Here is a 27,515-nt window from a genome sequence, read left to right as displayed (position 1 = left end):
GGAGTCATCTCTGATATGTAGTCTTTTAGGCCACTGCTTGGGGATCTCTGGGAGTTGTAGTCTTTATACTGATTTACCCTTTGTGTGTAGAACCGGGAGATGCATGATCAGATGGACTACTTCATGGGAGGTCAAAGGTCAAACTCATACCTCTCAGACCGCAATGCCCAGATTGTTTACAGGTAAACACACACAAGAACACTCATCTCATCAACTAACCGCACACCTGCCCACTGTACACAGACATTACTATTACACACACAAACATGCACGTGGTCTCAGTCACCGCACACCTGGGACCCCATTCTGTTGTGTGGCCCGTGTGTGGCCTTACACAACCCTACACACACAAACTGGAAACTCACAGCTCCTATGTGTGATCATTCTGTTTTTTAAGAAGAGATGGCCAAGTGACATTATTCCACCTTCTGATCTCTGGTCTTCCACTCTCCCTCACCTCCCTTCCCCTCACCTCCCTTCCCCTCACCTCCCTCCCCCTCACCTCCCTTCCCCTCACCTCCCTCCCCCTCACCTCCCTTCCCCTCCCTCCCCCTCACCTCCCTTCCCCTCACCTCCCTCCCCCTCACCTCCCTTCCCCTCCCTCCCCCTCACCTCCCTCCCCCTCACCTCCCTTCCCCTCCCTCCCCCTCACCTCCCTTCCCCTCACCTCCCTCCCCCTCACCTCCCTCCCCCTCACCTCCCTTCCCCTCACCTCCCTCACCTCCCTCCCCCTCACCTCCCTTCCCCTCACCTCCCTCCCCCTCACCTCCCTTCCCCTCACCTCCCTCCCCCTCACCTCCCTTCCCCTCCCTCCCCCTCACCTCCCTTCCCCTCACCTCCCTTCCCCTCCCTCCCCCTCACCTCCCTTCCCCCCCCTCCCTCCCCCTCACCTCCCTTCTCCTAACCTCCCTCACCTCCCCTCACCTCCCTCCCCCTCACCTCCCTCCCCCTCACCTCACCTCCCTTCCCCTCCCTCCCCCTCACCTCCCTTCCCCTCACCTCCCTCCCCCTCACCTCCCTTCCCCTCACCTCCCTCCCCCTCACCTCCCTCTCCTCTATCCCACACCTCTCTCCACCTCTCTCTCTTACAGCAAACCACTCAAGCCCTCCACCTCATCCAGTAAACCGCTTCCGTTCATCAAAGTCATCGAGATAAAGTCCTGAGCTGGATCAAGTAAACCAGTGAGGAAGAGAGAGTGAGGCTTAGAAAGAGACAGAGAGATGAGGAGGTAGGAACTAGAAAATGCTCACCGCCCAACCTGCAAAGCAACAGCAACAGTGGACTGTAACCATAACCAGACCACACCAGCATACCACAATCACCACCGCAATCCACGTCTGTAGATACTGGGCCACAACATGGACAGGATCTCACCCTGAACCTACATGTACACACCCCTCGATTTGGGGGGACATTATGCAACGTGTGGGTGCTTTTTGAGAAGCACTGCCATGAAACACATACAGCAGGATGTCAGGTGACAGGAAGTTAGAAGAGGGGTCTGGAAATGGATCTGTGTCGAAGGGGATGTTGAGAGTGACAGTTTGTTCTGTCTATTCTAGGACAGTTGGAAACCAGGCAAAAAAAAGATAGAATTTCACATATAAATGTATTGTGTCTGTAACCCAATGACCCAGGTAGTTCCTGCTCCTCTCCACTTACAAACATTATGATTTGACCCCTGAAATGTAAAGGTGATACTGTATCACAGTCGTTTGCGCCACTGTAAATACATATCTGTGACCTTCAACCCTCTGTGTGTTGTGTGAACAGTCTGAGTGAAGGTCTATATTCTTATTTCTGAACTTGTAGCACATGGACTGCTTGTGATGTCACACACTAACTAGATAAAGTGACATCAGTACTAATGAGAACGTGCGTGCCGCTCAGCTAAAGTAAATGAAGGTGAGAATGGTGGTCGTGATGATGAAGTTTGACAAACATGTTCCTCCTCACCTGTTGCACACAGTCGTGTCACAGTGAGAATGTGTTTCTGTTTATGGAAGTGTCATCCACCATCCATGGATTTTTTTTAACATATTTGTTATATATTAATATCATGTTAATATTCTGTTTAATGCTTTTCCTTACGTTTCGCCGAACATTTCATGGCATTCTTCTGTTCTATTTATGTGGACATGATTAGAGAAATATCATGGAAGTTAGTGTGTTTGTGTTATTAATTTCTTTACAAGCTATGTGTGTTTTGATTATTTAAATAAATTGATTAAAATTATTACTCATTAATTATTATTAATTATTATTCATTTTGGGTGGGATGTTCAAATAAAATAGTTTATTTTAGTTGTAGCCGGTGTATAATCCATTGATTCACTATGCAAGCGACCATGAGAAGGGGGCGGGCAATTTTTTTAATTTTAAAAGCCATTGAATACTTAACATTGACATTTAAACACACTAAATGTGTTGGTTTGAATTCACCTACATAAAAAATGTATTTCCATTAAAAGGGGGGGGGGGGGGGGGGGGTGGGGGGGAGACCGAAATTCAAGGTTCGGAAATTCAGGTTGCTCAAATTCGAAAAGTAAAATTCAGATCCCAAAAATGCGAGCCGAAAAGCTGGGAGTCATGTGTGCGGCTCGCGCCTAGTGCGGTCCAATCGTTCGGATATTAAATGGAATCGATTGCACTACAGGACTTATGATCATCGTTTGACACCCCTCTCGTGGTTTATTGCGTGGTTTACTTAATGACCTGATCAGTCTCCCCACAATCAGTGGCGGAACCAGACTTTTATATATGGGGTGACAAAGGGGTGGCCAGGGCTACTTCAGGGGGTCCACAGACCAAGACTGAAAATGTGTGTAACCTTAGCCTGGCAATACTAGCTCAACAGCTAAATACAGGGAAAACAAAGTTGAAGTATTAGCTAACTGGTTAGCTAGCACTGTAACTGGCTAGCTGGTACACCAGATGCTTGGGAAAACTGGATATCTATGAGCTAGCTACAGAAGAACAAATCTAGCAGCAGCCATAATGTACCATTTTGCTCACCTGGAGAAGCCGGCTGTGCTCCGTTTTGCTCCTAGCTTCAGACCTGACCCCCGGACCGGTAAGTAACTTCGTTTCTGCAGCTGTATTTGAGCTGTTTTAGCTAGCTAGCTGTCTCATAGAAGATAACGAGCTACTGAAGTTTTTTCTTTAAAAAAAAAAGTTTTTTTATTGAAAATGTACAAACCATACATTGCAACATTGATACTCTTCATACATGAGAGGTACGAGTTACTGAAGTAATGGTGTAGGTAGTCGCGCGCAGGTTTGTGACGTTGCTGACGTTTGTGACTAGCTAGTTATAGCTATCATGTTAGCTATCACTTTTCGTCTCAAAAACTGCAATTATGCCTAAACCGTGCAACGTTCGTTATCAAGACGAACATTTTGACACTGAGACTGTATATAGTGCAGAAATAGAGGGACTACGTAGGGTGGGAAAATAAATAACAATTTGAGACTGAGAGATTGACTAAAATTGTTTGAACACTCGGATCCAGTAAACCTTCCAAATGTAGGCTACTTAACCCTCGTGCTGCCTTCGGGTCACATGACCCAAAGGTTCATAACGAACCATCGTTGTGTTTACCCAATTTTACCCAATACAAAAACAAATAAAAATAATTTTCTTTTAACCTTCGCAATGTGGGGGGTCTGAGACAGCCCAACGGTTAAAAGAAAATGCTTCACTTTGTTTTTGTATGCGGTAAAGTTGTCGCAATACGACGGTGGGTCACAATGACTGATGGGTCAGAACGACCCGAAGATAACACAAGGGTTAAGGAACACAGTGCAGCTCTAACCTTCAGGCACTCACACGGTAAATACAAACACGAGTCGTCTCGATCAGCCCGGGCCGTTAATATATCATCTATCATCATAGTTCATCTGTTTAGTAGTGAAGTGTTGAGCGGTTTCAATGTAAGTGGTGACATTGTGCCATCTGCTGGTCATGTACTGACCCGCACCTAGAAGGACATCCTTGTCATGGTGATGCAACTCTTCAAAAGCACACCTACCTAATATATATATATATACACACACACATATATACCAGACTATTTAATGAGATCTCATGCTTCTCAGACATGCCATGACAGTCAAGAATCTCACATCCCAATTGGCAGTATGTGGGTGGGATGGGTTCTCAAATAAGAAAACAGAAATCAAGACTGTACCTAAATGAATGGATCTGTATTGTCTTATCTTTCTTGAATAAAAACATGTTTTTTTTTAAACATCCCAGAGTTAACACTTTATTGGAATGATACCTCTTATTTGACACCTCGTATTACAGTATTACATTTGTAACAGTTGTGCTGTTCTGATCACAGACCTGTACATCATACACATTCAGCCTGGCAACCTGCCTGTTTCTAGGCTACCGCAGCAAAGGATATACACACTTACTCTCTCAACTTGCACAGCAGGAATTAATACATTTAAATTGCATTGAATGAGTTCACTGAAAACAAATAGCACTTAGTTTTTCAAATTCATAATTTCATTTTCTTTAAGAATAGTAATAATACAAATAAAATAAAGTCTAAAAAGCCCCTCTTGTGGCCCGTTATGGCTTCAGTTGAACTGAGATGATATCGGACAGTTTAACCACCTTACAAAGTGTCATGGTTTTACTGCTGCAGTTCAGGAACAGTGCAAGATGCCTTCAGACTCCCTCAGGCACGGTGACAAACACTGACTAACAATGCGTTCACACTGCAGCGGAGCGGGCGGCGCGTGGCGTCGGCTTCCAATTCATTTTCAATGAAACCAGGCGTTGACGCTCGCGTAGGGCATTGTGGGAAGGGATTTGTGGGAAGTTGGATTTTCTCAACTTTATGTAAATGAGGAGCGTGAAAACGCTAGCGTTGGCCAATCGGATTGTTTTCTTGTTTCTTGTAACGTAGCAACCTTTGGTCATGATAAACATTTCTAGGTTTCACAATTTCAAGATGGAGGAGAAACTTTTCGTATGTGTCTGCACACCCAGTTCTGTTCAGAACAAAGTTACTAATGTGACGAGCCTATTTATAGCCTACTTTTAAATTCAGTCTCGTCACATTACGTGACTGTTCTGTGCCACTGCTAGCCCAGCCTACAAACGACTGGTTGAGTGACCGGTGGCGTAACATGTATTCTACTGTAATCTTGCACTAGTAAAATCTTGCACTTACATAAATGTTGTGTAAAAGTGGTATTTTGATCGATATTGTGAGTACATGAACCCAAATCTGCACGCTTGGCCATGACTACAACAGTGACCTTAGAGAACTACAACTCTGTATTAACTTGTCTAACACGCCCTCCGAGCGTGGTGTACTGTGGGAAGGCAAGCGATGCAGAGCGTTAAAAAACGCTGCAGTGTGAACGCACTGTAAGGCATCACATGTCAACGGTAATACTGGTCTAGTGTTACATTGGTTTATACAGTAGCATGTCTGTTACATGCATGTAGCATGTCTGTAACATGCATGTAGCATGGCATATGAGCACACATGAACAAAGTCTACAGACATACAAAGTTATACACACACTGATTGTCTCGTTGCATAGCTGCATCTCTCTACCTTGTCTCGGTCAGACACAGAAACCATCACGTGTCCAACATCCTCTATCCACACAGTGCTGTGTTCACCTGCTCTCAACACAGTTAAAGGTCAAATATATCTCAATCAAGGGCACTCTATAATCAATGTTAGGATTTGATAGGCAGTGATTCTGTATTCTAAGGCACCATAGCTATGACCATAACTATTGTAATACTGGCATTTAGAGGCATGTGAACCAGATCACAGGCACTTCTCTCACTGGCAGCTCCTCTCTCCCTCCCCCAGACCGCCACCCCTCTCCCTCCCCCAGACCTCCACCCCTCTCCCTCCCCCAGACCTCCACCCCCCTCCCCCCCCAGACCTCCACCCCTCTCCCTCCCCCAGACCTCCACCCCTCTCCCTCCCCCAGACCTCCACCCCCCTCCCTCCCCCAGACCTCCACCCCTCTCCCTCCCCCAGACCGCCACCCCTCTCCCTCCCCCAGACCTCCACCCCTCTCCCTCCCCCAGACCTCCACCCCTCTCCCTCCCCCAGACCTCCACCCCTCTCCCTCCCCCAGACCGCCACCCCTCTCCCTCCCCCAGACCTCCACCCCTCTCCCCCCCCAGACCTCCACCCCTCTCCCTCCCCCAGACCTCCACCCCTCTCCCTCCCCCAGACCGCCACCCCTCTCCCTCCCCCAGACCGCCACCCCTCTCCCTCCCCCAGACCTCCACCCCTCTCCCTCCCCCAGACCTCCACCCCTCTCCCCCCCCAGACCTCCACCCCTCTCCCTCCCCCAGACCTCCACCCTCCCCCCCCAGACCTCCACCCCTCTCCCTCCCCCAGACCTCCACCCTCCCTCCCCCAGACCTCCACCCCCCTCCCCCAGACCTCCACCCCTCTCCCCCCCCAGACCTCCACCCCTCTCCCTCCCCCAGACCTCCACCCCTCTCCCTCCCCCAGACCTCCACCCTCCCCCCCCAGACCTCCACCCCTCTCCCTCCCCCAGACCTCCACCCCTCTCCCTCCCCCAGACCTCCACCCCTCTCCCTCCCCCAGACCTCCACCCTCCCCCCCCAGACCTCCACCCCTCTCCCTCCCCCAGACCTCCACCCCTCTCCCTCCCCCAGACCTCCACCCTCCCCCCCCAGACCTCCACCTCTCTCCCTCCCCCAGACCTCCACCCCTCTCCCTCCCCCAGACCTCCACCCCTCTCCCTCCCCCAGACCTCCACCCCTCTCCCCCCCCAGACCTCCACCCCTCTCCCTCCCTCAGACCTCCACCCCTCTCCCACCCCCAGATATCTCCTCTATGTCCAGGTGCTTTCCAGAGTGTTATAGTTGTCTTTGAAGTTCTTGAGTTCCAAGAAGTGTTTGGGACGCTTGCTGCGTTGCCCTGCCGACGGGAGGTAGGTGACCTGGGGGGGGGAGGAGGGGGGAGGGTCTGGAGGGCTGGTCAGGTCTTTAGCAGCGGCCTGGTGATGCTGGGTCACAGCAGCCGAGCTGGCCTGGGTCTTCACGCTGACACACACCACACATGGCAAACATAGGTGAACTTGTATGCTATGAATGTGTAATGTAACGGAATTTGAAAACAGGAAGTGAAAGAAAAGACTGTTGTTGGTGGTGTATTTACTCACAGGGTGGCCAGCTCAGTCAGAGCCTCCTGGTATTGAACAAACTCCGCTTCTCCAAACACCTGCACCCAAACTTCTGTTACACACTAGTCTCATCGATTCATGTCCCCTCCAATATCTTCCTTTCTCACTTACACACACACTCTCTCTGTGACTGACCCCAGTGCCGTGGCGAGCATTATGGTATCCCTCCAGCAGTGTGTCTACCAGGGAACTGCTTCTGTTACGGAACACAGAACTGGAGTTCCGGAGTTCTAACAGCCAGGTTCTGAACCTCCTTCCTGTCACAGCTGTGGGAGTTCCTCCCAGCTCACGGAACGAGATGTCTAAGAGAGAGCAGCAGCACAAGTTGTTCTAACACAAAGGGGTGCTGTCTGGTTCTGGCGGTAGAATACTACAGTAGAGAGAACTTACCACAGTCTCTGATGGCATCCAGCGCTCTCATCCGGTAGAGGTAGTCATAGCATCCTGTAAACACATCACACACACAGACATGAACACAGTCCTTCTAACACAGCATGCAGTTTACTGCAGGTGCCTGTGTTCCAGTGTATGAGTTTATAAGCGTCTCACCGCCGTGTTGTAGCCGGTCATCATCACCAGACAGCAGACGGGGCTCGAAGCGGATCTCCTGGACCTTAGAGAGGCGCGAGTCCATCTCCTGCTTTAGGTCCTACAGCATAGGGCAAAGCAGAACCATTTGAAATTTAAACACATACTCCTGCAAACATCTACCCTGGACAGTGTCTGTGTGTATATGTATGTGTGCACCTCACCTTTGGTGTGTTGTGACCAAGGGGCACATGTGGTCCTCTGCGGGACCTCATAGCAAAGCGCATGATCTGCCTCTTCACAAAGATGAACAGCAGCACAAACACCTGGCACACAACACAGACACCACACAACACAGACACCACACAGACACAACACAGACACCACACAACACACAACACAGACACAACACAGACACCACACAACACAGACACCACACAACACAGACACCACACAACACAGACACAACACAACACAGACACAACACAACACGGACACCACACAACACGGACACCACACAACACAGACACCACACAACACAGACACCACACAACACAGACACCACATAACACAGACACCACAGCAGGTACGGAAATATCAGAGGTACAAACGCTGAGGTAAGGTGCTACGGGCTACACTGAAAGCTAGACCGAAAGGTAGCTTATGTCTATGTCGTGTACACCTAAATATCGTATTTTCCTAGTATTTCGAACATCAAACAACATCGTTCAACACTTACTAGACTTCCGTAGGCCATGACAAGCACAACATTGACCTTGTTTGACGGAGACGTCGTCATGTTGAAACTCCTTGTTGTTGCACTTATCTTTGAAAGCACGCAGTAGTACGTTGTTTAGTTTGCTTCCATTAGGCACAAAGATTAGACCGCATTAGTTTCATAATTGATCCTAAAATATTTAGTTTTCTGGCCAACAGGTCCCGTCAGCGGCGCGCCGCTAAACTCTAAACATTTTGTTGACATCCGGGTTGATTACGTCATGTACAGCTGGAAAGGAGGGATCGACGACGGATTCAGGTAACGACGCTTCTGTCGCCACCTACTGTACGCAGTAAAGCAGCCCTACTGACAAAACTACTGAACAGAAACAACTTGACATCCCTATATGCCGAGATGGCAATAGTAAACACATCCTTCACTCAATTAGAAGTATAGTACATGAGGGTAGAGGAGAACAGAGAAGCCTAAACAGCAGAGCAGAGTACAGTAGAGTATATTAGAGTCCTCATCAAGTAGGATACTCATGATGCAACCTTTTTGTGGATTTTTTTTTTTTCGAAACTTAAAAAAAGAAAACAAAATCAACCTTTGAAAACGTTTTTGTTTTTTTATATATATATATAACTTTTTTGAATGTTTTTTTCACACCCAACAGGACACCAAAAAGTTTCTAGTTCTTTTGTTTCCACACACAGTGAAAGGATAGGAGAAAGAGAGATCATGCCACCAAATACAGATTCAATCTAAAGTAACGAGCCAAATGTAAGAAGTAGAAACCGTGAAACCTACGGCATGGCTAACAGCGTTCAATGCCCCCATGTGGCCCGCAAGTTTGTCACATGAGAACCGGATGGTGAGTGCTGAGTAGCCTACTCCCTGAAGCATGAACACAGAAAGCAGCGGTTTGTCTGTGTGTTGGAAGATGATTTATCTTCGTGTTTGTCTCAGCAGACACAGGGAGAGTAATTCTTCCTGCAGGACAGGGGTGGGTGGTGAATCGGCTTGGGTCAGCGGTCTCTGCTGTGAACACTGGACCTCTCTTCATCTCTTCACCCAGTGTGTGGCAGGACAGGAGCCTGTTTGACTGCAACTGATCTTTATCTGTTCTTGACAGAGAGCAGCTCTGTGTGGGTAAAATACATATTCCGGGGTTCTGAACTGGACTTTCTGTGCAGCTGTTGAATCTTATTGTCTGTTATTTCACCCCTCGTTGGGGAAAAGCACTGAAATGAACTGCTAATCTTACCTCAGTCTACCAGCTACAGCAGAGAGAGATATAAACCACGACCCTACTTCCTGTGTCACAGATGACGGTGACCTGCTGCAGGAAACCCTACACAACACTCAGACACATCATGAACAGCTGCCCAATGTAAGTACTGCCTTCAAGAGAGTGTGTGTGTTTCTAAATGGCTTGTTGTTCAGATTCCCACCATTTTGAGTGTCAGATTGAGACAAACTGCCAGTGTCTGAGACTAACCACAGTCATGACTGCCTCTCTGCTGGGTCTTAACATCGTGACGCAGCCCCATGTCCCATGAAAGGTTGGATGGGTTCAAGTTAAAGGGCAGCATCTTTGCTGTAAAAGGGTGTACCCTATCTTACTAAGAACAGTGAAGCGTGTTTGTTATGGTTTTGGTCTGCAAATGTGAGGAAGTGCACTAAGAATGGAACCGAGCGTCTCTGGGTGAAAGTTGGTGGTTTCTTTTTTTTCTCATAATTTGTTTATTAATCAGTCAAGTTAAGTTACATAAACATGTCGACAGCAGCTGAGCATCATTAGTCTTTTACGACTTGACATTACAGTCATCCCCGAGTTGGTGGTTTGTGACAACAAGGGCACAACCAGCACGCAGGGAATGAGACTTAAGTTGTCTGACCTGTCTGGTCAGACTGCAGCAGACTCTCACTGTCTTCCAGTGTTGGAGAGAGGGCTAGCTAAGGTGGATCAATGTGACCCTCTCTCTTTCTCTCTTTCTTTTTGGTCTTTTGGTTTCTCACAGTTATGTAAACCCTATCCCCTCTCCCTCGGGATATGATGTCACACATGGAGGCAGACAGATGGATTTTGATAACCCATTCTGGGTGTGTGGGTGTGCATGTGTGGAGGTGTGTGTGTGGAGGTGTGTGTGTTTCCAAGTCCTATTGTGTCTGTAGGTGAAACACAGAACCAGTCAGGAATGACACTGTGAGAAAGAAGAAGTAGGCAGCAACAATGATTGGGGGAAGAGAGAAAGAGAGAGAGAAAGAGGGATAGTGGTAGAGAAGGACAGAGATAGAGGGAGAGAGGTGGAGACAGAATAGTGTGAGAAAGAGAGGGAGAGAGAAAAAGAGAGGGAGAGGGAGGGAGGGAAAGAGAAAGAGAGGGGGAGAGAGAGAGAGAGAGGGAAAGGGAGGGAGGGAAAGAGAAAGAGAGGGGAGAGAGAGAGGGAGGGAGGGAGGAATGAAAGGACAAGAGAAGATAAACCTGTGGGGCAAGTTTACGTCACTGGACAGATGCATCAAGTAATCATGCCAGAGAGAGACAGAGACACAGAGACAGAGAAAGAGAGTGAGAAGGAGGAAGTGGGGGTTAAGGATGGGGTACCTGGGTTCTCTGACAGTATCAGACATCATACATGGCTAATGTTCCAATCGGCCTTCACCTCGGAAACTTTCCCAAGGTACGTGTTTGTTTCTGTGTGTTTGTTTCTGTGTGAGAGTGTGTGTGTGCATGTGTGAGAGTGTGTGTGTAAGTGTGAGAGTGTGTGTGTGCATGTGTGTCTAATGTGGGGTTTACGTGAATGGGGCCATGTTGCCAACGGTTACGCAGGTGAACGGCTTTGTAAACCTAGCAGAGCAGGTGTTTCTGTAAGCTGATACTTTAACTCCCCTGCAATAGCAAACAGCAAATACACACACAATACGACCAAATGGAGAGAATACTTTTGTACTTGTTTCAGCAGTTCTTCCTTCTTCATGTGGAGTATCAGGTTCTAAATGTTCCACTAAGCTGTGGCTTTGTGAGTCATAGGCTTTGGACATGAAGCCCTGATGATATCTTTATTCAGGTTATCTTAAATGATCCTGTCACAGGGACTCTACGCTCATTTGAATGCCACACTGAATACGTGTGAACGATGAGTAATGGGGGACTAGTTTTGATTGGTTCTGTTGATCCTATCAGAAGCTGAAGGTCAGAGGGACTGGGGGTCTCCTGAAGGTCTTCTCTCCCTGTGTAACTCCACTGGCTGCATGGAAGTCTGCTTCTCTCAGCTCTGCTCCACAATAATCTCATCTTATTCAATAGCAGTTAGTTATGCACTATGAATTGCTGTGTGTGTTTGTATTGTGTGTGTCGGTGTGTATCAGACGGAACATTTTTCTTCTTCACACTAATACATTGTTTACCTGAAGTGGATTGCTGCTTGATAAGTTTTTCCAGTTTGGCTGCCGGTCTGGCTGAGGATGACAGGTAACCAGCATGTTGATTGAGTAAACAGCCTTCATGACATTTTTAAGTGGTGTGTGTGAGTTTGTTTCTTCATTGTGAACGTGTGTGTGGACAGAATGAGAGGACAGAATGAGAGGACAGAATGAGAGGACAGAATGAGAGGACAGAATGAGAGGACAGAATAAGAGGAATGCTACCCTGAGTCTCTCTAATTCCAAGTCTGAGGTTTTCTCTCTTTCTTGTCTCTCCCATTCTTCTCTGTCTTTTTTTCGAATAGTTTTTTGAGATTGGATTATTTTATTTTTCTCACTTCTTGTCCGTGTTTCCATTGAGGATTCTCCTCCTCTGTGTGTTAGCCGTGGCCTGAGTGCAAGCACACATTGTCCTTCTCTCGGACTACTATATGATTCAGTTTGGCCATGCGGAATTGTGTTTTCACCAGAATGACCACACTCCACATATCAAAACACTCCACATATCAAAACACTCCACATATCAAAACACTCCACATATCAAAACACTCCACATATCAAAACACTCCACATATCAAAACACTCCACATATCAAAACACTCCACATATCAAAACATTCCAGCCCATTCCGTCCCCGAGGGTGGAACTGCAGAACTGAATTTAGTCTTTTTCTCCTGTAGGGAGTGGATGCTGGTGTGAAAAATGGCAGTAAACTTCCCTTCTGATGACTCACAACACAGCAACACCCTGGAGAGAACACAGGCAGTGCGTGTATGATTGATTTGGAGGTGGGACCACAAGATAGTATTTGTGCAGGACACGTAGTCCCACAGTCCCACTGGAATGCAGGCGTGAGGATCTACAGCTGTGCCTGTGTTCTGGAGGCCCCCGGAGGGGACAGTCGGACCACAGTGACATATCTACCTTGCTGTCTTCAGCATATCCTGGAACCTAATCTGGATATACTGCCTTCTTTCATGGTGTGTATTTTGAACAGATCACTGAAGCCCTAAACACAGACATATCAAGCACCACTGTCACTCTCCTTGGTCTTTGTTTGACTGCATGCTGCACGTGCTCCAGAGCTCAGAGCATGGACCTGCCCTCCAGCCCGGTGTATGAGCTCAGCAGACCCTTCACCCTCCTCTCAGCCAGCTCTCCCTACTACAGCCTGCCCCCAAACAGACAGGGGGTCCTGTCAGGGAGCAGGAGGGGGGCAGGGGGCGCGGGGCGCGGCTCAGGGGGCCCCAGAGAGGAGACGACAGAGAGAGAGGCCAGCGTGAAGGACAACATGGCTGCCAAGACGCAGCCTGGGCCGAACTTCCTTCCCCCGAGGGAGGAGAGGCCCACGGCCCCTCCGGCCCCCCAGGCCCCTCCGGCCCCCCAGGCCCCTCCGGCCCCCCAGGCCCCTCCAGCCCCCCAGGCCCCTCCGGCCCCGGGCCAGCGGAGGCAGAACGGGGCTGTGAGTGATGCGGGGGCTGAGCCCGGTGGGGAGCAGGGGGCCAGTGGGGGTGTCTCGGGGCAGGTGGGCAGAGACGGGGGCATGACGGACAGCAGGAAGCTGAACCTGACCAGTTGGAGTGAGCGAGGGGGCGGGGCCAGCCTAGAGGAGGGACGCCAGACCGGAGAGTTCTCTGTGCGCCGGGGAGGGACCACGCTAAGACGGGCCGAGAGTCTGGAGACGAGGGTGGAGGGGAGGGGGGGGCGAGGGCTTTTCAGGGCTCTGAACTATGACCCCTCTGGTCTGAGGGGGGAGGAAGGGAGGATGGGGGCTGAATTGAGTCGTGCAACCCTGGCTCTGGAGAGGGCTGGTGGGGTCCAGTCCCTGCCCACCACGCTGAGGCTCCAGGCTGGGTCTGGGCTCAGGGATGCAGGGACACCTGGGACCAGGAGTCAGAGCATCTGGGAGAGGATTGAGAGGCTCTACGGTTCTGAGAAAGCAGAGGACTCGAACCCCAGGACCAAGCGGTACTCCGCCCCCATCGGAGACTGGCCCCTGTCAGAGCTGGACGGGGGCGGAGCCTTCGCCCAGCGCAGGAAGTCAACCACAGACTTCATCCCCAACTCCTCCCCCATCAGCCAGTGGAGGAGGGGGTCATGCGAGGGGGGGGGGGGCCTTTCCTAAGCGTCTTTTCAGGGAAGAGAGGAACGGTGTGGACACAGCGCAGAGCACTCAGGACGTCACGCCCTCAGGGTCTTCAGTGTCAGTGTTGGGCAGGGAGAGAGCTCCAGGGGTGGAGTTGCAGGGCCAAGCCCAGAGGAAGCCTCCTGAGCTGGGGCAGATCGCCCAGAGAAGAGGGGTGCTGGAGTACAACACCAGGTCTCTGGACAGGGCCAGGAGTAAACTCACTGTGGCAGCTCCGAGCAGGGCTGCCAGGTCTGCATACACACCCTCACACGCTCCCTCAGTGGAGGAGCCATCCAGGGCTCTCAGGAATCCATCTCTCTCTCCTCCACCTGGAGACAGGGAGGAGAGAGAGGGGGAAAGGAGGAATAAAGAGGTAACAAACAACGGAGAGAGAAAAGGTGGGATCGGCCAAGAGGGTGAAGGGGTGGGAGAGAGGACAGGGAGACCAGCATGCAAGAGAGATCTGGAGAAGGAGGCGAGTTCCACACCTGAGCCATCAGGGGTCAACCTGGGGTCAAAACTCCTCTCGACCAATCAGATGAACAGCAGAGCGACCCCTGACCCCTCCACCAGGCCCCTGGCGTGTGTCAGGAGTGTGGCTCGCGAGGGGAGCATCACTGAAGATGTGTTTGAGCCCAGTCCCCAGAGAAGCACAGCTCAGCCCAGTGACAGGAGGGTGTTAGTGGCTCCCTCCGTGGCCAGTGTGAAGAATAAGATCCACCAGTTTGAGACCCTGACCCAGAAGACCCAGAGGGACTTCCAGAAGCCCCGACGGGCCTTCTCTGTCCCCGAGCACCTGGGCAGGAAGGCTGGGGAGGGAGCCAGCAAGGCCGGGAGGGGTCAGGATCTGGGGGGAAGGAGAGGGCGGTGGGAGGGAGTGAAGGAGGAGAGGGATGGGGTGGATTCAGGAGGAGAACGGATGAGACGCACAACGGGTAATGAGGTGAAGAGGAGCGCTCCAGATCAAGTTCTGGGGGGGCTCCCGGGCAGAGGAGAGGAGGAGAAGGAGAAGGAGAGAGGCTGGGCAGTGAGGTCAGCGTCCGTAGATGAGACTGGGCTGAGGTGGGAGAGGAGGGTGAAGGAGAGAGAAACTGAGAGAGAGGCTGAGAGGAGGGAGAAGGAGAGAGAGGCTGAGAGAGAGGCTGAGAGGAGGGAGAAGGAGAGAGAGGCTGAGAGGAGGGAGAAGGAGAGAGAGGCTGAGAGAGAGGCTGAGAGGAGGGAGAAGGAGAGAGAGGCTGAGAGAGAGGCTGAGAGGAGGGAGAAGGAGAGAGAGGCTGAGAGAGAGGCTGAGAGACAGGCTGAGAGGAGGGAGAAGGAGAGACAGGCTGAAGGGGGAGGAGTGCAGGAGAGAGGCCGAGCAGAGGAGAGTGAAGTTGGACCCAATACATATCTCAAACTGAAGGACAAGATGGAGATTCCTCTCAGTGGAGGAATCAGAGAGAGACCTCGCAGAGCCTCTCCTGTGGATGAGACCAGTTCCAGCCAGCCTGCTGAGCCAGAGAGACCATTCACACCTCACAGCAGGAACAGGAGGACGGAGGCTGCCTCCATCAAGCTGTTGAACTTCAATAATAACTGCAATAGTAGTGAGATAGCAGAGCTCCAGCACAGCCCCAGCCCTGACCTGTCTTCTCCAGTCAGTGACGATGACAAAACCCCCACCAATACCCCCCACGACTCTCCCTTCTACCCCCAGGAGGGGGGCTCTCCTGCCTTCACCCCCACAGCCCAGCCTCACACCTCCAGCCAGGAGACCAACTCCCATCTGGGGAGGGACTCCCTGTCCTCCCCCAGCAGCCTGCCCCAGACCGGGGGAGACCTGGATGCGTGGGTAGCCGGCCTGAGCCGCAAGATCGAGCGCTGGGACTGTGACGAGGAGGACGATGAAGAGGGGACAGAGAAGGACGAGGACTCTAACTACGACTCGGACGAATCCTCTGTAACCATCACCAGCAACATGAGCCAATCAGATCGCAGGAGTTTCTGTCTCAGGTGAGTGGTTGATCAAACAAAGCAATCGAAAGTAAACGTGAATTTCCCATACTTTTTTTATTATTTTCTCTTGTCTTCTCTCAATACCTGTCTGTCTGTGGCTGTTCCTGTGCCCCCCAGCCTGGCTGAGCTGTGTAACTTCGGGGGGGTGGACTATGAGACGGAGGCTGAGATGGAGGACTGGCCGCCCGGTCGCTCTGCCTCCCTGAGCTCAGATGTGTCGGCCCTGTCCTGTGTGTCTGTCCTGGACAGCGAGGAGCTGGACAGGCTGCTGGATGATGTTCGGAGTCTTGGGGACGACACCCTGCAGGTAGAGGTTACTCAAACCAGCGTTCCAGACCCCAGTATTGGCCAAGACTTCTTCCCTCTATTGGAAATGGTTAGGGTTAACCCCCCTCCTCCTCCTCCCCCTCTCTCCCTGTGCAGAACTATGAGGATGTGCAGGTGGTGGTCCTCCATAAGGAGGTGGGCATCGGCCTGGGCTTCACTGTTGCCGGGGGCGAGGACCAGAACAAGCCTGTCACCGTGAGTCAAACAGACTCGACTGACACCAGAGTCAGCAGTGTCACCCTAGACATCCGACATCCCACTCCCTGCTGCCCAGACATCCAACATCCCACTCCCTGCCCCCTAGACATCCAACATCCCACTACCTGCTGACCAGACATCCCACTACCTGCTGCCCAGACATCCCACTCCCTGCTGCCCAGACATCTCACTCCCTGCTGCCCAGACATCTCACTCCCTGCTGCCCAGACATCCCACTACCTGCTGCCCAGACATCCCACTACCTGCTACCCAGACATCCCACTACCTGCTGCCCAGACATCCCACTACCTGCTGCCCAGACATCCCACTACCTGCTGCCCAGACATCTCACTCCCTGCTGCCCAGACATCCCACTCCCTGCTGCCCAGACATCCCACTACCTGCTACCCAGACATCCCACTCCCTGCTGCCCAGACATCCCACTCCCTGCTGCCCAGACATCCCACTACCTGCTGCCCAGACATCTCACTCCCTGCTGCCCAGACATCCCACTCCCTGCTGCCCAGACATCCCACTCCCTGCTGCCCAGACATCCCACTACCTGCTGACCAGACATCCCACTACCTGCTGCCCAGACATCCCACTCCCTGCTGCCCAGACATCTCACTCCCTGCTGCCCAGACATCTCACTCCCTGCTGCCCAGACATCCCACTACCTGCTGCCCAGACATCCCACTACCTGCTACCCAGACATCCCACTACCTGCTGCCCAGACATCCCACTACCTGCTGCCCAGACATCCCACTACCTGCTGCCCAGACATCTCACTCCCTGCTGCCCAGACATCCCACTCCCTGCTGCCCAGACATCCCACTACCTGCTACCCAGACATCCCACTCCCTGCTGCCCAGACATCCCACTCCCTGCTGCCCAGACATCCCACTACCTGCTGCCCAGACATCTCACTCCCTGCTGCCCAGACATCCCACTCCCTGCTGCCCAGACATCCCACTCCCTGCTGCCCAGACATCCCACTACCTGCTGCCCAGACATCTCACTCCCTGCTGCCCAGACATCCCACTCCCTGCTGCCCAGACATCTCACTCCCTGCTACCCAGACATCCCACTACCTGCTGCCCAGACATCTCACTCCCTGCTGCCCAGACATCCCACTACCTGCTGCCCAGACATCCCACTACCTGCTACCCAGACATCCCACTACCTGCTGCCCAGACATCCCACTACCTGCTGCCCAGACATCCCACTACCTGCTGCCCAGACATCCCACTACCTGCTACCCAGACATCCCACTACCTGCTACCCAGACATCTCACTCCCTGCTGCCCAGACATCCCACTACCTGCTGCCCAGACATCTCACTCCCTGCTGCCCAGACATCCCACTACCTGCTGCCCAGACATCTCACTCCCTGCTGCCCAGACATCCCACTACCTGCTGCCCAGACATCTCACTCCCTGCTGCCCAGACATCCCACTACCTGCTGCCCAGACATCCCACTACCTGCTGCCCAGACATCCCACTACCTGCTGCCCAGACATCCCACTACCTGCTGCCCAGACATCTCACTCCCTGCTGACCAGACATCCCACTACCTGCTGCCCAGACATCTCACTCCCTGCTGCCCAGACATCCCACTACCTGCTACCCAGACATCCCACTACCTGCTGCCCAGACATCCCACTACCTGCTGCCCAGACATCTCACTCCCTGCTGACCAGACATCCCACTACCTGCTGCCCAGACATCCCACTACCTGCTACCCAGACATCCCACTACCTGCTGCCCAGACATCCCACTACCTGCTGCCCAGACATCCCACTACCTGCTGCCCAGACATCCCACTACCTGCTGCCCAGACATCCCACTACCTGCTGCCCAGACATCCCACTACCTGCTACCCAGACATCCCACTCCCTGCTGCCCAGACATCCCACTACCTGCTGCCCAGACATCCCACTCCCTGCTGCCCAGACATCTCACTCCCTGCTGACCAGACATCCCACTACCTGCTGCCCAGACATCCCACTACCTGCTGCCCAGACATCCCACTACCTGCTGCCCAGACATCCCACTCCCTGCTGCCCAGACATCCCACTACCTGCTGCCCAGACATCCCACTACCTGCTGCCCAGACATCCCACTACCTGCTGCCCAGACATCTCACTCCCTGCTGCCCAGACATCCCACTACCTGCTGCCCAGACATCTCACTCCCTGCTGCCCAGACATCCCACTACCTGCTGCCCAGACATCCCACTCCCTGCTGCCCAGACATCCCACTACCTGCTGCCCAGACATCCCACTACCTGCTGCCCAGACATCCCACTACCTGCTGCCCAGACATCTCACTCCCTGCTGCCCAGACATCTCACTCCCTGCTGCCCAGACATCTCACTACCTGCTGCAACAGACATCCCACTACCTGCTGCCCAGACATCTCACTCCCTGCTGTCTCCTCTGCAGGTCCACAGGGTGTTCTCCTCTGGAGTGGCGGCTCAGGAAGGCTCCATCAGGGAGGGCGACCTGGTCCTGTCAATCAACGGTACCTCGCTGTCTGGCTCCGCCCACTGGCAGGCTCTGAGGACGCTCAGGAAGGCGAGGACCCTGGGGATGGGCGTGGTCGTGCTGCGGAGGTGCGTGGCCTCCAAGCCCGTGAAGGGTGTGACTGGAGCAGACATGCAGGGGCGGAAACAGACCCCGCCCACCAACACAGGTGAGACCCCGCCCACCAACACAGGTGAGAGGGCAGCACTGCAACAACACCAAGGCCAGGGCCAAACCTGTGCAAACATGTGCTTGTGTTAATTGTGTGTGTTTGTGCATGTGTGTATGTGCATGGGTGGGTGTGTATGTGTGTGTGTATGTGCATGGGTGAATGTGTGTGTGTGTATGTGCATGGGTGAATGTGTGTGAGTGCATGTGTGTGTGTGTATGTGCATGGGTGAATGTGTGTGTGTATGTGAATGGGTGAATGTGTGTGTGTGTGTGTAATGGTACCGTGCCCCAGGCCAGCGGCTGTGTGTGCGACTGGAGAAGGGCAGCAGAGATCTGGGCTTCAGCCTGGAGGGAGGTCTGGGCTGCAGCCTGGGGGACAGGCCCCTCAGCGTCCAGAAGATCTTCTTGGGTAAGAACAACCACACTAACACACGTATGGCCCACTGATCTGTAAGGGATCCACTTCAGGCTGCCTTGCTGTTAGTAACCCTGACAGATTTTCATCCGTGGAGCTGGCCCTTAATATCAGATATAAACACAACAGCATTGAGCTGAGCTGTGCTACAGTAGGTGATTGTGACATGTATCTTGTGAGCCCAGTTTCAATCAAAATGTTAAGCCCCGCCCACGTCGAGCCTCGCCCTGAACTGCACACTCCAGTCATTCTTGGAGATACTAGGAGATTCCCGGAAGTTTAGATAAAGAAAGCCCCCTCCCTCCCCTCCTCCCCTTCTCTTTCCCTCTTTCCTTCCCCTCCTCCTCCCTCCCTCCCTCCCCTCCTCCCCTCCTCTTTCCCTCTTTCCTTCCCCTCCTCCTCCCTCCCTCCCCTCCTCTTTCCCTCTTTCCTTCCCCTCCTCCTCCCTCCCTCCCTCCCCTCCTCCCCTCCTCTTTCCCTCTTTCCTTCCCCTCCTCCTCCCCTGCCTCCCTCCCCTCCTCCTCCCCTCCCTCCCCCCCTCCCTCCTCCCTTCCTCCCCTCCCCCCCTCCCTCCCCTCCTCCTCCTCCCTCCCTCCTCCCTTCCTCCCCTCCTCCTCCCTTCCTCCCCTCCTCTCTCCCTCCCTCCCTCCCCTCCTCCCTCCCCTCCTCCCTCCCCTCCTCCCTCCCTTCCTCCCCTCCTCCCTCCCTTCCTCCCCTCCTCCCTCCCTCCCTCCCTCCCCTCTTCCTCCGCTCCCTCTCCTCCTCCTCCCTCCCCTCCTCTCTCCCTCCCTCCCTCCCCCTCTGTCTCTTCAGGAGGCCCAGTGAACAAGGTGTGTCCCGGAGACGAGGTGTTGGAGATCCAGGGTGTGAGTGTGGTGGGGATGAGGCGCCTGGAGGCCTGGATTCTGATCAGAAGACTGCCCCCTGGGCCTGTGAATGTGCTACTGCACCGCCCTCTCAATACCAGCGTCATCCACTCCCAGTCGTCATGATGGGCTCAGTAAAGCAGCTTGAGGGAGGACTCATCCTGTCTGCAGCTTGAGGGAGGACTCATCCTGTCTGCAGCTTGAGGGAGGACTCATCCTGTCTGCAGCTTGAGGGAGGACTCATCCTGTCTGCAGCTTGAGGGAGGACTCATCCTGTCTGCAGCTTGAGGGAGGACTCATCCTGTCTGCAGCTTGAGAGAGGACTCATCCTGTCTGCAGCTTGAGGGAGGACTCATCCTGTCTGCAGCTTGAGGGAGGACTCATCCTGTCTGCAGCTTGAGGGAGGACTCATCCTGTCTGCAGCTTTAAGGCAGTTATCTCTCACAGGGACATCTCATCATCAGGATATTGCAAGGCTCTGACACTGTTTGTCTCAGTAGCCCAGAGACCATCTCCTCAGCCGCAGGTGGGCTTCTGTGTTGCCTTGGCAACCCTGAGAAGGCCCACTACCCCTGCAGGGTACAGTAACTTAACTTAGTTTACGATAGTAAGGTTCTAGTGGGGATCTCATCCTGGAAATGAGATCAGTGATGCCTCACCATCAGGATGCTTTCTGCACCAGTCATCCAGTCAACAAGCACTGAATAGTAACACGGCTAGTAACACGGCTAGTAAAACGGCTTGGAAACAATGAAAGATCAATAAGCGTATAACTGCAACGTTTAACTGTGTAAATGATTTCAAGAAACAAGCAGCATCTTTCATATTCTATGTTGTAGCAGCCCTCGTCCTGTAATATGTTCACCAGTTGATTATATATGGGAAGCTCCATTGTTGTAATCTGTTGAATTGTATCTTATATTCCTCCTCAAATAAGTGTGAATAAATCCTAACATGAACCTTCTCTTTATTCAAATGCAGTACATAGCACAGCCTGTAGGGGGAGCTGGGGAAGCAGACTTCACTCTCGATGACGTTACAGTTTTTCACAATTGCTAAAACACATTCTTGAAACAGTCACCCATTTTCTCAAAACTGTAAACACAAAACCTCATCTTCAAGCACTATTTACAAAACCTCTGAATCCTCTTGCAAAATGAAACTTTCGCCTCAAAACACTTTTACCTGTGCTCAAAATCAAGCTTTCGCCTCAAAACAGATTTACCTGTGCTCAAAATCAAACACTGCTCTCAAATCATAAACAAAGTGATCAAAATGATATACACTATCAAGCAGTCAGTAAACAATACACAAAAAATGGAAAACACATTGTTCAAAACATATAGTTCTGAAGGAGAAGTACATTTTTACGTAATCTCAAAACAAATTTCATATTTATCCGTCATTGTCTTTTGATGAACGACAACATGAGTTCAGGCAACTGAGAACTTTGTTCAGCCGATGGGTTTTAGTGTTTTAGCAATTTAGAAAAACTGTAACAAACACTAGATGATGAACTGTGATCCTGCCATTACTATGTCCTCTGTGCAGACCAGGGAGGCACAGAGCAGGTGTCTCTCATCGTCACCTGGGGAGAGGTGCCCTGAAGAGATCAGATAGCGCTGCTATATTACGCCACTCCAAGGTTTCGTTTATCTCACTTTTACTGCTTTTGAAGTGAGCTGAGCAGCATTGAGTAAAATCTGGGTTTGAAGGGTTGAAACCGCAGCCTGTGTGAAGCTCTAACATCTTTACACCTAGCTCATAATACTGTTTTACAACTCACTCACAAAAAGTTACGATCAGGAAATTAGATAAATTAGATAACTAATCACAAGACTCATTTAAATCATTAACTCAAAACAAATGGTTACATGTGTACAGAACACAATTGAAACTTTTCAAGGCGTACCTTAGTCTTGAATAATCAATATTTACTGATCAATTTATTAGGCTGATTAAACCGTAAATCACCCTAACTGTTAAACGATAGCGGTGTAGCACCTTTTACTGCAGATCAAGAGGTTGTAGGTTCAAATCCACCCTGTATGTCATTTGAGATTTTTTTTTACTCTGTTAAATGAATCCATACATGCATTATCAACAAAACCAAGGAAGACAGATTTTTCAACACACCAATTTGATGACTTATGTATTTTAGGAATTGTGAATTACAAACACATTAGTATTTGCTTAATACTCAATCATAAAAAGAGCTTCTTCAAGTAAATACAGATATAAACTAAAGCTAAATACTGGAGAAAGATGGAGACCGCTGTACATTTCTAGAACATGGAACACAGCTGAATTATAAATGCATGTTTAAGTTCAAATTCTAATAAACACAAATATCCTCCTTTTATAAACACATGAACGAGCATGTACAATGGATATACAGTTTATTGTCTTTTTTGTTTGTTATGTTGACATGTTTATGGTTGTGGAGGTGAAAGTCCAAGGCAGATATTAGATGGCTGGTGAGCAGATTGGTGTGAGGGAGCCTTGTGTGTCAGACTAACGTGAGTGGACTTGTGATCTTAGCGAGGGAGTAACGACACATGGACACTGAGTGGTCTGACAGACTACATCTACACTGCACTGACCCCTCAGGACCAGAGACCAACACCAGCATCTCCACCACCATCATCAGACACAGACAGGAGAGAGACAGACAGACAGGAGAGAGAGAGAGAGACAGGTGAGCCCAGCAGAGACAGACAGAACACCAGACTGTATGATGAAGGAGCTGCAGGAGTTAGCAAACCCAGCAGGACTGGGGGACAAGGTGAAGGGGGGCCCCAGCCCCCCTGGCCCCCCTGGCCCCCTCCCTCGCAGGGGCCTGAGAGTGACTAACCCTCTGCTCCGGGAGTGTCTCGGAGAACTGCTGGGAACTTTCATCCTGCTAGTGAGTATGAGAGGACAAGCTCTAAAAATCCAGCCAGCCGTTTTTGATAACTTTGATCAAATCATATTTATGTAACAATATTCTCTGTAAAAAAAGTAGAAGGAAATGCCCTGATTTTCTTACCTTGCGAAAGAACCGTATCAGAATTTTATGACACGTGTATAATAAATGAGTTTACACACTACATATTCTGAGGGCAATTTAGATATGTATTACTATGAAGTTGAAGAGTAGGTAGTGTTTTGTAGTTTGTACATTTTTCCGTGTGTTTGTACCGTACGTGTAAGTGCATGTGTGTAGTGTGTGCGAGCAGTTGTGTAGTGTGTAATCTTTTTGTCCTTGCTTGGAAAGGTCGAGTGTCGTTCCCACAAGCATCAAGTGGACAATCTCACTACCCCTCACTCTGCTCCTCCCTCCTCACTATCCTCCCCCTCTACCCTCTCCTCCCCCTCTCCCTCCCCTATCCCCTCTCCCTCTCTTCCTACTTCTGCTGCTGTTGTAGATGTTTGGCTGTTCTGCTGCGGCTCAGGTGAAGACCAGCAGAGAGACTAAAGGACAGTTCCTCTCGGTCAACATGGCTTTCTCTGTGGGAGTGATGTCTGCTATGTACCTCTGTAAGGGGATCTCAGGTAAACAGTCTGGTAGTCTTGATCCACAACCATCCATCCACCCCATGTATCCACGCAAATATCCATCAACCTGTTCATCCATCCATCCATCTATGCATCCACCCATTCATTCCTTCATTCTTTCATTCATTTATTAGTTCACTCAACCTCTCACATTAAGCAAAAGCTTGATAATATGTTGGTGTGACACAACTTAACCCTTGTGATGCCTTCGGGTCACATGACCCAAAGGTTCATAACGAACCATCGTTGTGTTTACACAATTTTACCCAATACAAAAACAAATACAAATAATTTTCTTTTAACCTTTGCAATGTGGGGGGTCTGGGACAGCCCAACGGTTAAAAGAAAATGCTTCACTTTGTTTTTGTATGCGGTAAAGTTGTCTTAATACGACGGTGGGTCACAAAGACTGATGGGTCAGAATGACCCGAAGATAACACAAGGGTTAAGAACACATGAGGTGACTCAGTAGTTGTAAGATTGTGGTTTATTGCCCCAGCAAGGCCTGGTGTTCACACTATTCATTTACCGTCTCAATAGCAGCTTTGCCACAGATAGCCAGTAGTTCCAAGGATAAACGTTAATGGTGCTGCCAAGCATTGTGAGTTACAGGTTTTCCACAGAGCAGAGTGCAGTCAACAGGACAGATACAGAGGCCTTGGAAGAACTAAATATCTTCAAGGCTCTCTCTCTCTCTCTCTCTCTCTCTCTCTCGCTTGTGTTTGGTCTTAACGGAAGAGAAGAGAACACCCATGATCTCTTATCATCCTTCCTTTTATCACTCCACTTGTCCTCTGACCTTCCTCCTCTCTGTCTCCTCCTCCTCTCTGTCTCCTCTCTGTCTCCTCCTCCTCCTCTCTGTCTCCTCGTCCTCTCTGTCTCCTCCTCTCTGTCTCCTCTCTGTCTCCTCCTCTCTGTCTCCTCCTCCTCCACTCTGTCTCCTCCTCTCTGTTTCCTCCTCCTCTCTGTCTCCTCCTCTCTGTCTCCTCCTCCACTCTGTCTCCTCCTCTCTGTCTCCTCCTCCACTCTGTCTCCTCCTCTCTGTCTCCTCCTCCTCTCTGTCTCCTCCTCTCTGTCTCCTCCCATCTCTGTCTCTTCCTCTCTGTCTCCTCCTCCCCTCTCTGTCTCCTCCTCCTCCTCTCTGTCTCCTCCTCCTCCTCTCTGTCTCCTCCCATCTCTGTCCCTCCTCCCCTCTCTGTCTCCTCCTCCTCCTTTCTGTCTCCTCTTCCTCTCTGTCTCCTCCTCCCCTTGGTCCGTCTCTCCTTGTCCAGGAGCCCATCTGAACCCTGCAGTGTCTCTTAGTTTCTGTGTGCTGGGCAGGGTGCGCTGGAACAGGCTGCTGCCCTACATCCTCTGCCAACTGTTGGGTGCCTACCTGGCATCAGGAATAGTCTTCCTGGTCTACTACGGTCAGTGAGACCCTTCCACACACACACACACACACACCACACCACACACACGTCACTCCACACACACACAGACACACACGTCACTCCATGCAGACACACACACACAGCACTCCACACACACACCACTCCACACACACACCACACACACGTCACTCCACACACACACACAGACACACACATGTCACTCCATGCAGACACACACACACAGCACTCCACACACACACCACTCCACACACACACACACACCACACACACACACACCACTCCACACACACACACACACACACACACACACACACACACACACACACACACACCACACACACACACACACCACACACACACACACACCACTCCACACACACACACACACACACACACACACACACACACACACACCACTCCACACACACACACACACACACACACACACACACACACACACACACACACACACACACACACACACACCACACACACACACACACCACTCCACACACACACACACACACACACACACACACACACACACACACACACCACTCCACACACACACACACACACACACACACACACACACACACACACACACACACACACACACACACCACACCACACACACACACACACACACACACACACACACACACACACACACACACACCACACACACACACACACCACTCCACACACACACACACACCACACACACACACACACCACACACACACACACACCACACACACACACACACCACTCCACACACACACACACACACACACACACACACACACACACACACCACTCCACACACACACACACACACACACACACACACACACACACACACACACACCACACACACACACACACCACTCCACACACACACACACACACACACACACACACACACACACACACACACACCACACACACACACACACCACTCCACACACACACACACACACACACACACACACACACACACACACACACACACCACACACACACACACACCACTCCACACACACACACACTCACACCTACTTGCCACACACACACACACGCCTACATAGACACACACAAACATACTGTTATCGCTATGTTATCAGGTATAACCCTCTGCTTTCTCTCTCTGGGCCAGATGCTATCATGGAGTTTAGTGGGGGGGTGTTGACTGTGTATGGCCCAAATGAGACAGCGTCTATATTCGCTACATATCCCTCAGAGACCCTATCACTGGGCAACAGCTTCCTGGATCAGGTGAGAGGGGAGGGGGTGTGCTGGCTCAGTGGTTATCCTACCCTCTCCAAGCTGTTCCATGTAACTGTGTCTGTCTTCTCGTCTGTAGGTGGTGGGCACAGCCATGCTGATGCTTTGCATACTCCCATTGGGCGAACAAAGGAATACTCCCGCCCCCCCAGATCTGATTCCACCTATCGTGGCGGTGATTGTCTTGGGGATTGCCATGTCCATGTCGGCCAATTGTGGCGGAGCAATCAACCCTGCCCGAGACCTGGGCCCACGCCTCTTTACGCTGTCTGCAGGCTGGGGCACAGAGGTGTTCACGTACGTGGATGTGGCTCAAACACACACGCATGCTGCTCTGCTGCACTGTGAAGCAGCTTCAACTCCCTCTCTCCTTTCTCGGTCTCCCTCTCTCCTTTCTCTGTCTCTGTCCTTTTCTGTCTCTCTCTCTCCTTTCTCTGTCTCTATCTCTCCTTTCTCTGTCTCCCTCTCTCCTTTCTCTCTCTCCTTTCTCTGTCTCTCTCTCTACTTTCTCTGTCTCTCTCTCTCCTTTCTCTCTCTGTCTCTCTCTCTCCTTTCTCTCTCTGTCTCTCCAGGTGCTACAACTACTGGTTTTGGGTGCCTCTGGTGGCCCCCTTGCTTGGGGGCTTGGTGGGCACCCTGTTCTACCTGATCTTCATAGACTGGCACCTGCCCGACCCTGACCCCGACAGCCCTGGACCCCCGGCCCCGCGGCCCCCTGGCCCCCCGGCCCCCTACGAGACCTGGAAGGAGTCCCCTTATCCAGGGAGGTACAGGATGGACCTGAGAGGGTCCA

At 51.3% G+C, this 27,515-nt stretch overlaps 3 protein-coding genes and 1 long non-coding RNA gene across 6 annotated transcripts; 3 read left to right on the top strand and 1 right to left on the bottom strand.

Annotated features, from left to right (window-relative positions):
- The first annotated feature begins 6 nt into the window (after window positions 1–6).
- On the top strand, window positions 7–2,237 carry LOC134016238 (uncharacterized). Its single transcript, XR_009929449.1, has 2 exons — window positions 7–182; window positions 1,092–2,237. It is a non-coding gene; the product is annotated as an uncharacterized LOC134016238 (long non-coding RNA).
- A 4,182-nt stretch (window positions 2,238–6,419) lies between these two features.
- Window positions 6,420–8,742, bottom strand: cunh1orf43 (chromosome unknown C1orf43 homolog). Of its 3 annotated transcripts, XM_062455627.1 has the most exons (8): window positions 8,123–8,217; window positions 7,960–8,061; window positions 7,757–7,856; window positions 7,598–7,651; window positions 7,343–7,509; window positions 7,187–7,245; window positions 6,825–7,067; window positions 6,420–6,438 (listed from the first exon to the last, which is right to left on the bottom strand). In XM_062455627.1, the coding sequence occupies exons 2-7, from the start codon at window positions 8,020–8,022 to the stop codon at window positions 6,857–6,859; spliced, it is 654 nt and encodes a 217-aa protein (XP_062311611.1). In that variant the 5' UTR covers window positions 8,023–8,061; window positions 8,123–8,217; the 3' UTR covers window positions 6,420–6,438; window positions 6,825–6,856. The 3 variants fall into 3 exon arrangements, with proteins under 3 accessions (XP_062311611.1, XP_062311612.1, XP_062311613.1); XM_062455628.1 differs by lacking the exons at window positions 6,420–6,438; window positions 8,123–8,217 and adding an exon at window positions 8,475–8,741 and having other exon boundaries at window positions 6,698–7,067; XM_062455629.1 differs by lacking the exons at window positions 6,420–6,438; window positions 7,960–8,061; window positions 8,123–8,217 and adding an exon at window positions 8,475–8,742 and having other exon boundaries at window positions 6,698–7,067.
- A 2,266-nt stretch (window positions 8,743–11,008) lies between these two features.
- On the top strand, window positions 11,009–21,532 carry si:dkey-92i15.4 (inner centromere protein A). The gene is given in 8 exon segments (XM_062455632.1): window positions 11,009–11,137; window positions 12,560–13,796; window positions 13,798–15,999; window positions 16,120–16,309; window positions 16,426–16,524; window positions 18,972–19,221; window positions 19,516–19,632; window positions 20,452–21,532. Coding segments are annotated over 7 exon segments (3,861 nt in total). The 5' UTR covers window positions 11,009–11,137; window positions 12,560–12,972; the 3' UTR covers window positions 20,631–21,532.
- Window positions 21,533–23,191: 1,659 nt separating this feature from the next.
- Window positions 23,192–27,509, top strand: aqp10a (aquaporin 10a; the record flags this gene model as incomplete). The annotated part of the gene is made up of 6 exons (XM_062455630.1): window positions 23,192–23,409; window positions 23,912–24,038; window positions 25,313–25,450; window positions 26,595–26,713; window positions 26,802–27,019; window positions 27,295–27,509. Coding segments are annotated over exons 1-6 (988 nt in total), but the record flags the coding sequence as incomplete, so codon positions are not given.
- Between the last annotated feature and the right edge of the window lie 6 nt (window positions 27,510–27,515).

The sequence above is a fragment of the Osmerus eperlanus genome, unplaced genomic scaffold (assembly GCF_963692335.1).
Source record: "Osmerus eperlanus unplaced genomic scaffold, fOsmEpe2.1 SCAFFOLD_169, whole genome shotgun sequence".
NCBI lineage: Eukaryota > Metazoa > Chordata > Actinopteri > Osmeriformes > Osmeridae > Osmerus > Osmerus eperlanus.
The sequence above is the reverse complement of the archived record's forward strand: the minus strand, read 5'-3'. Positions and strand labels throughout refer to the sequence as shown.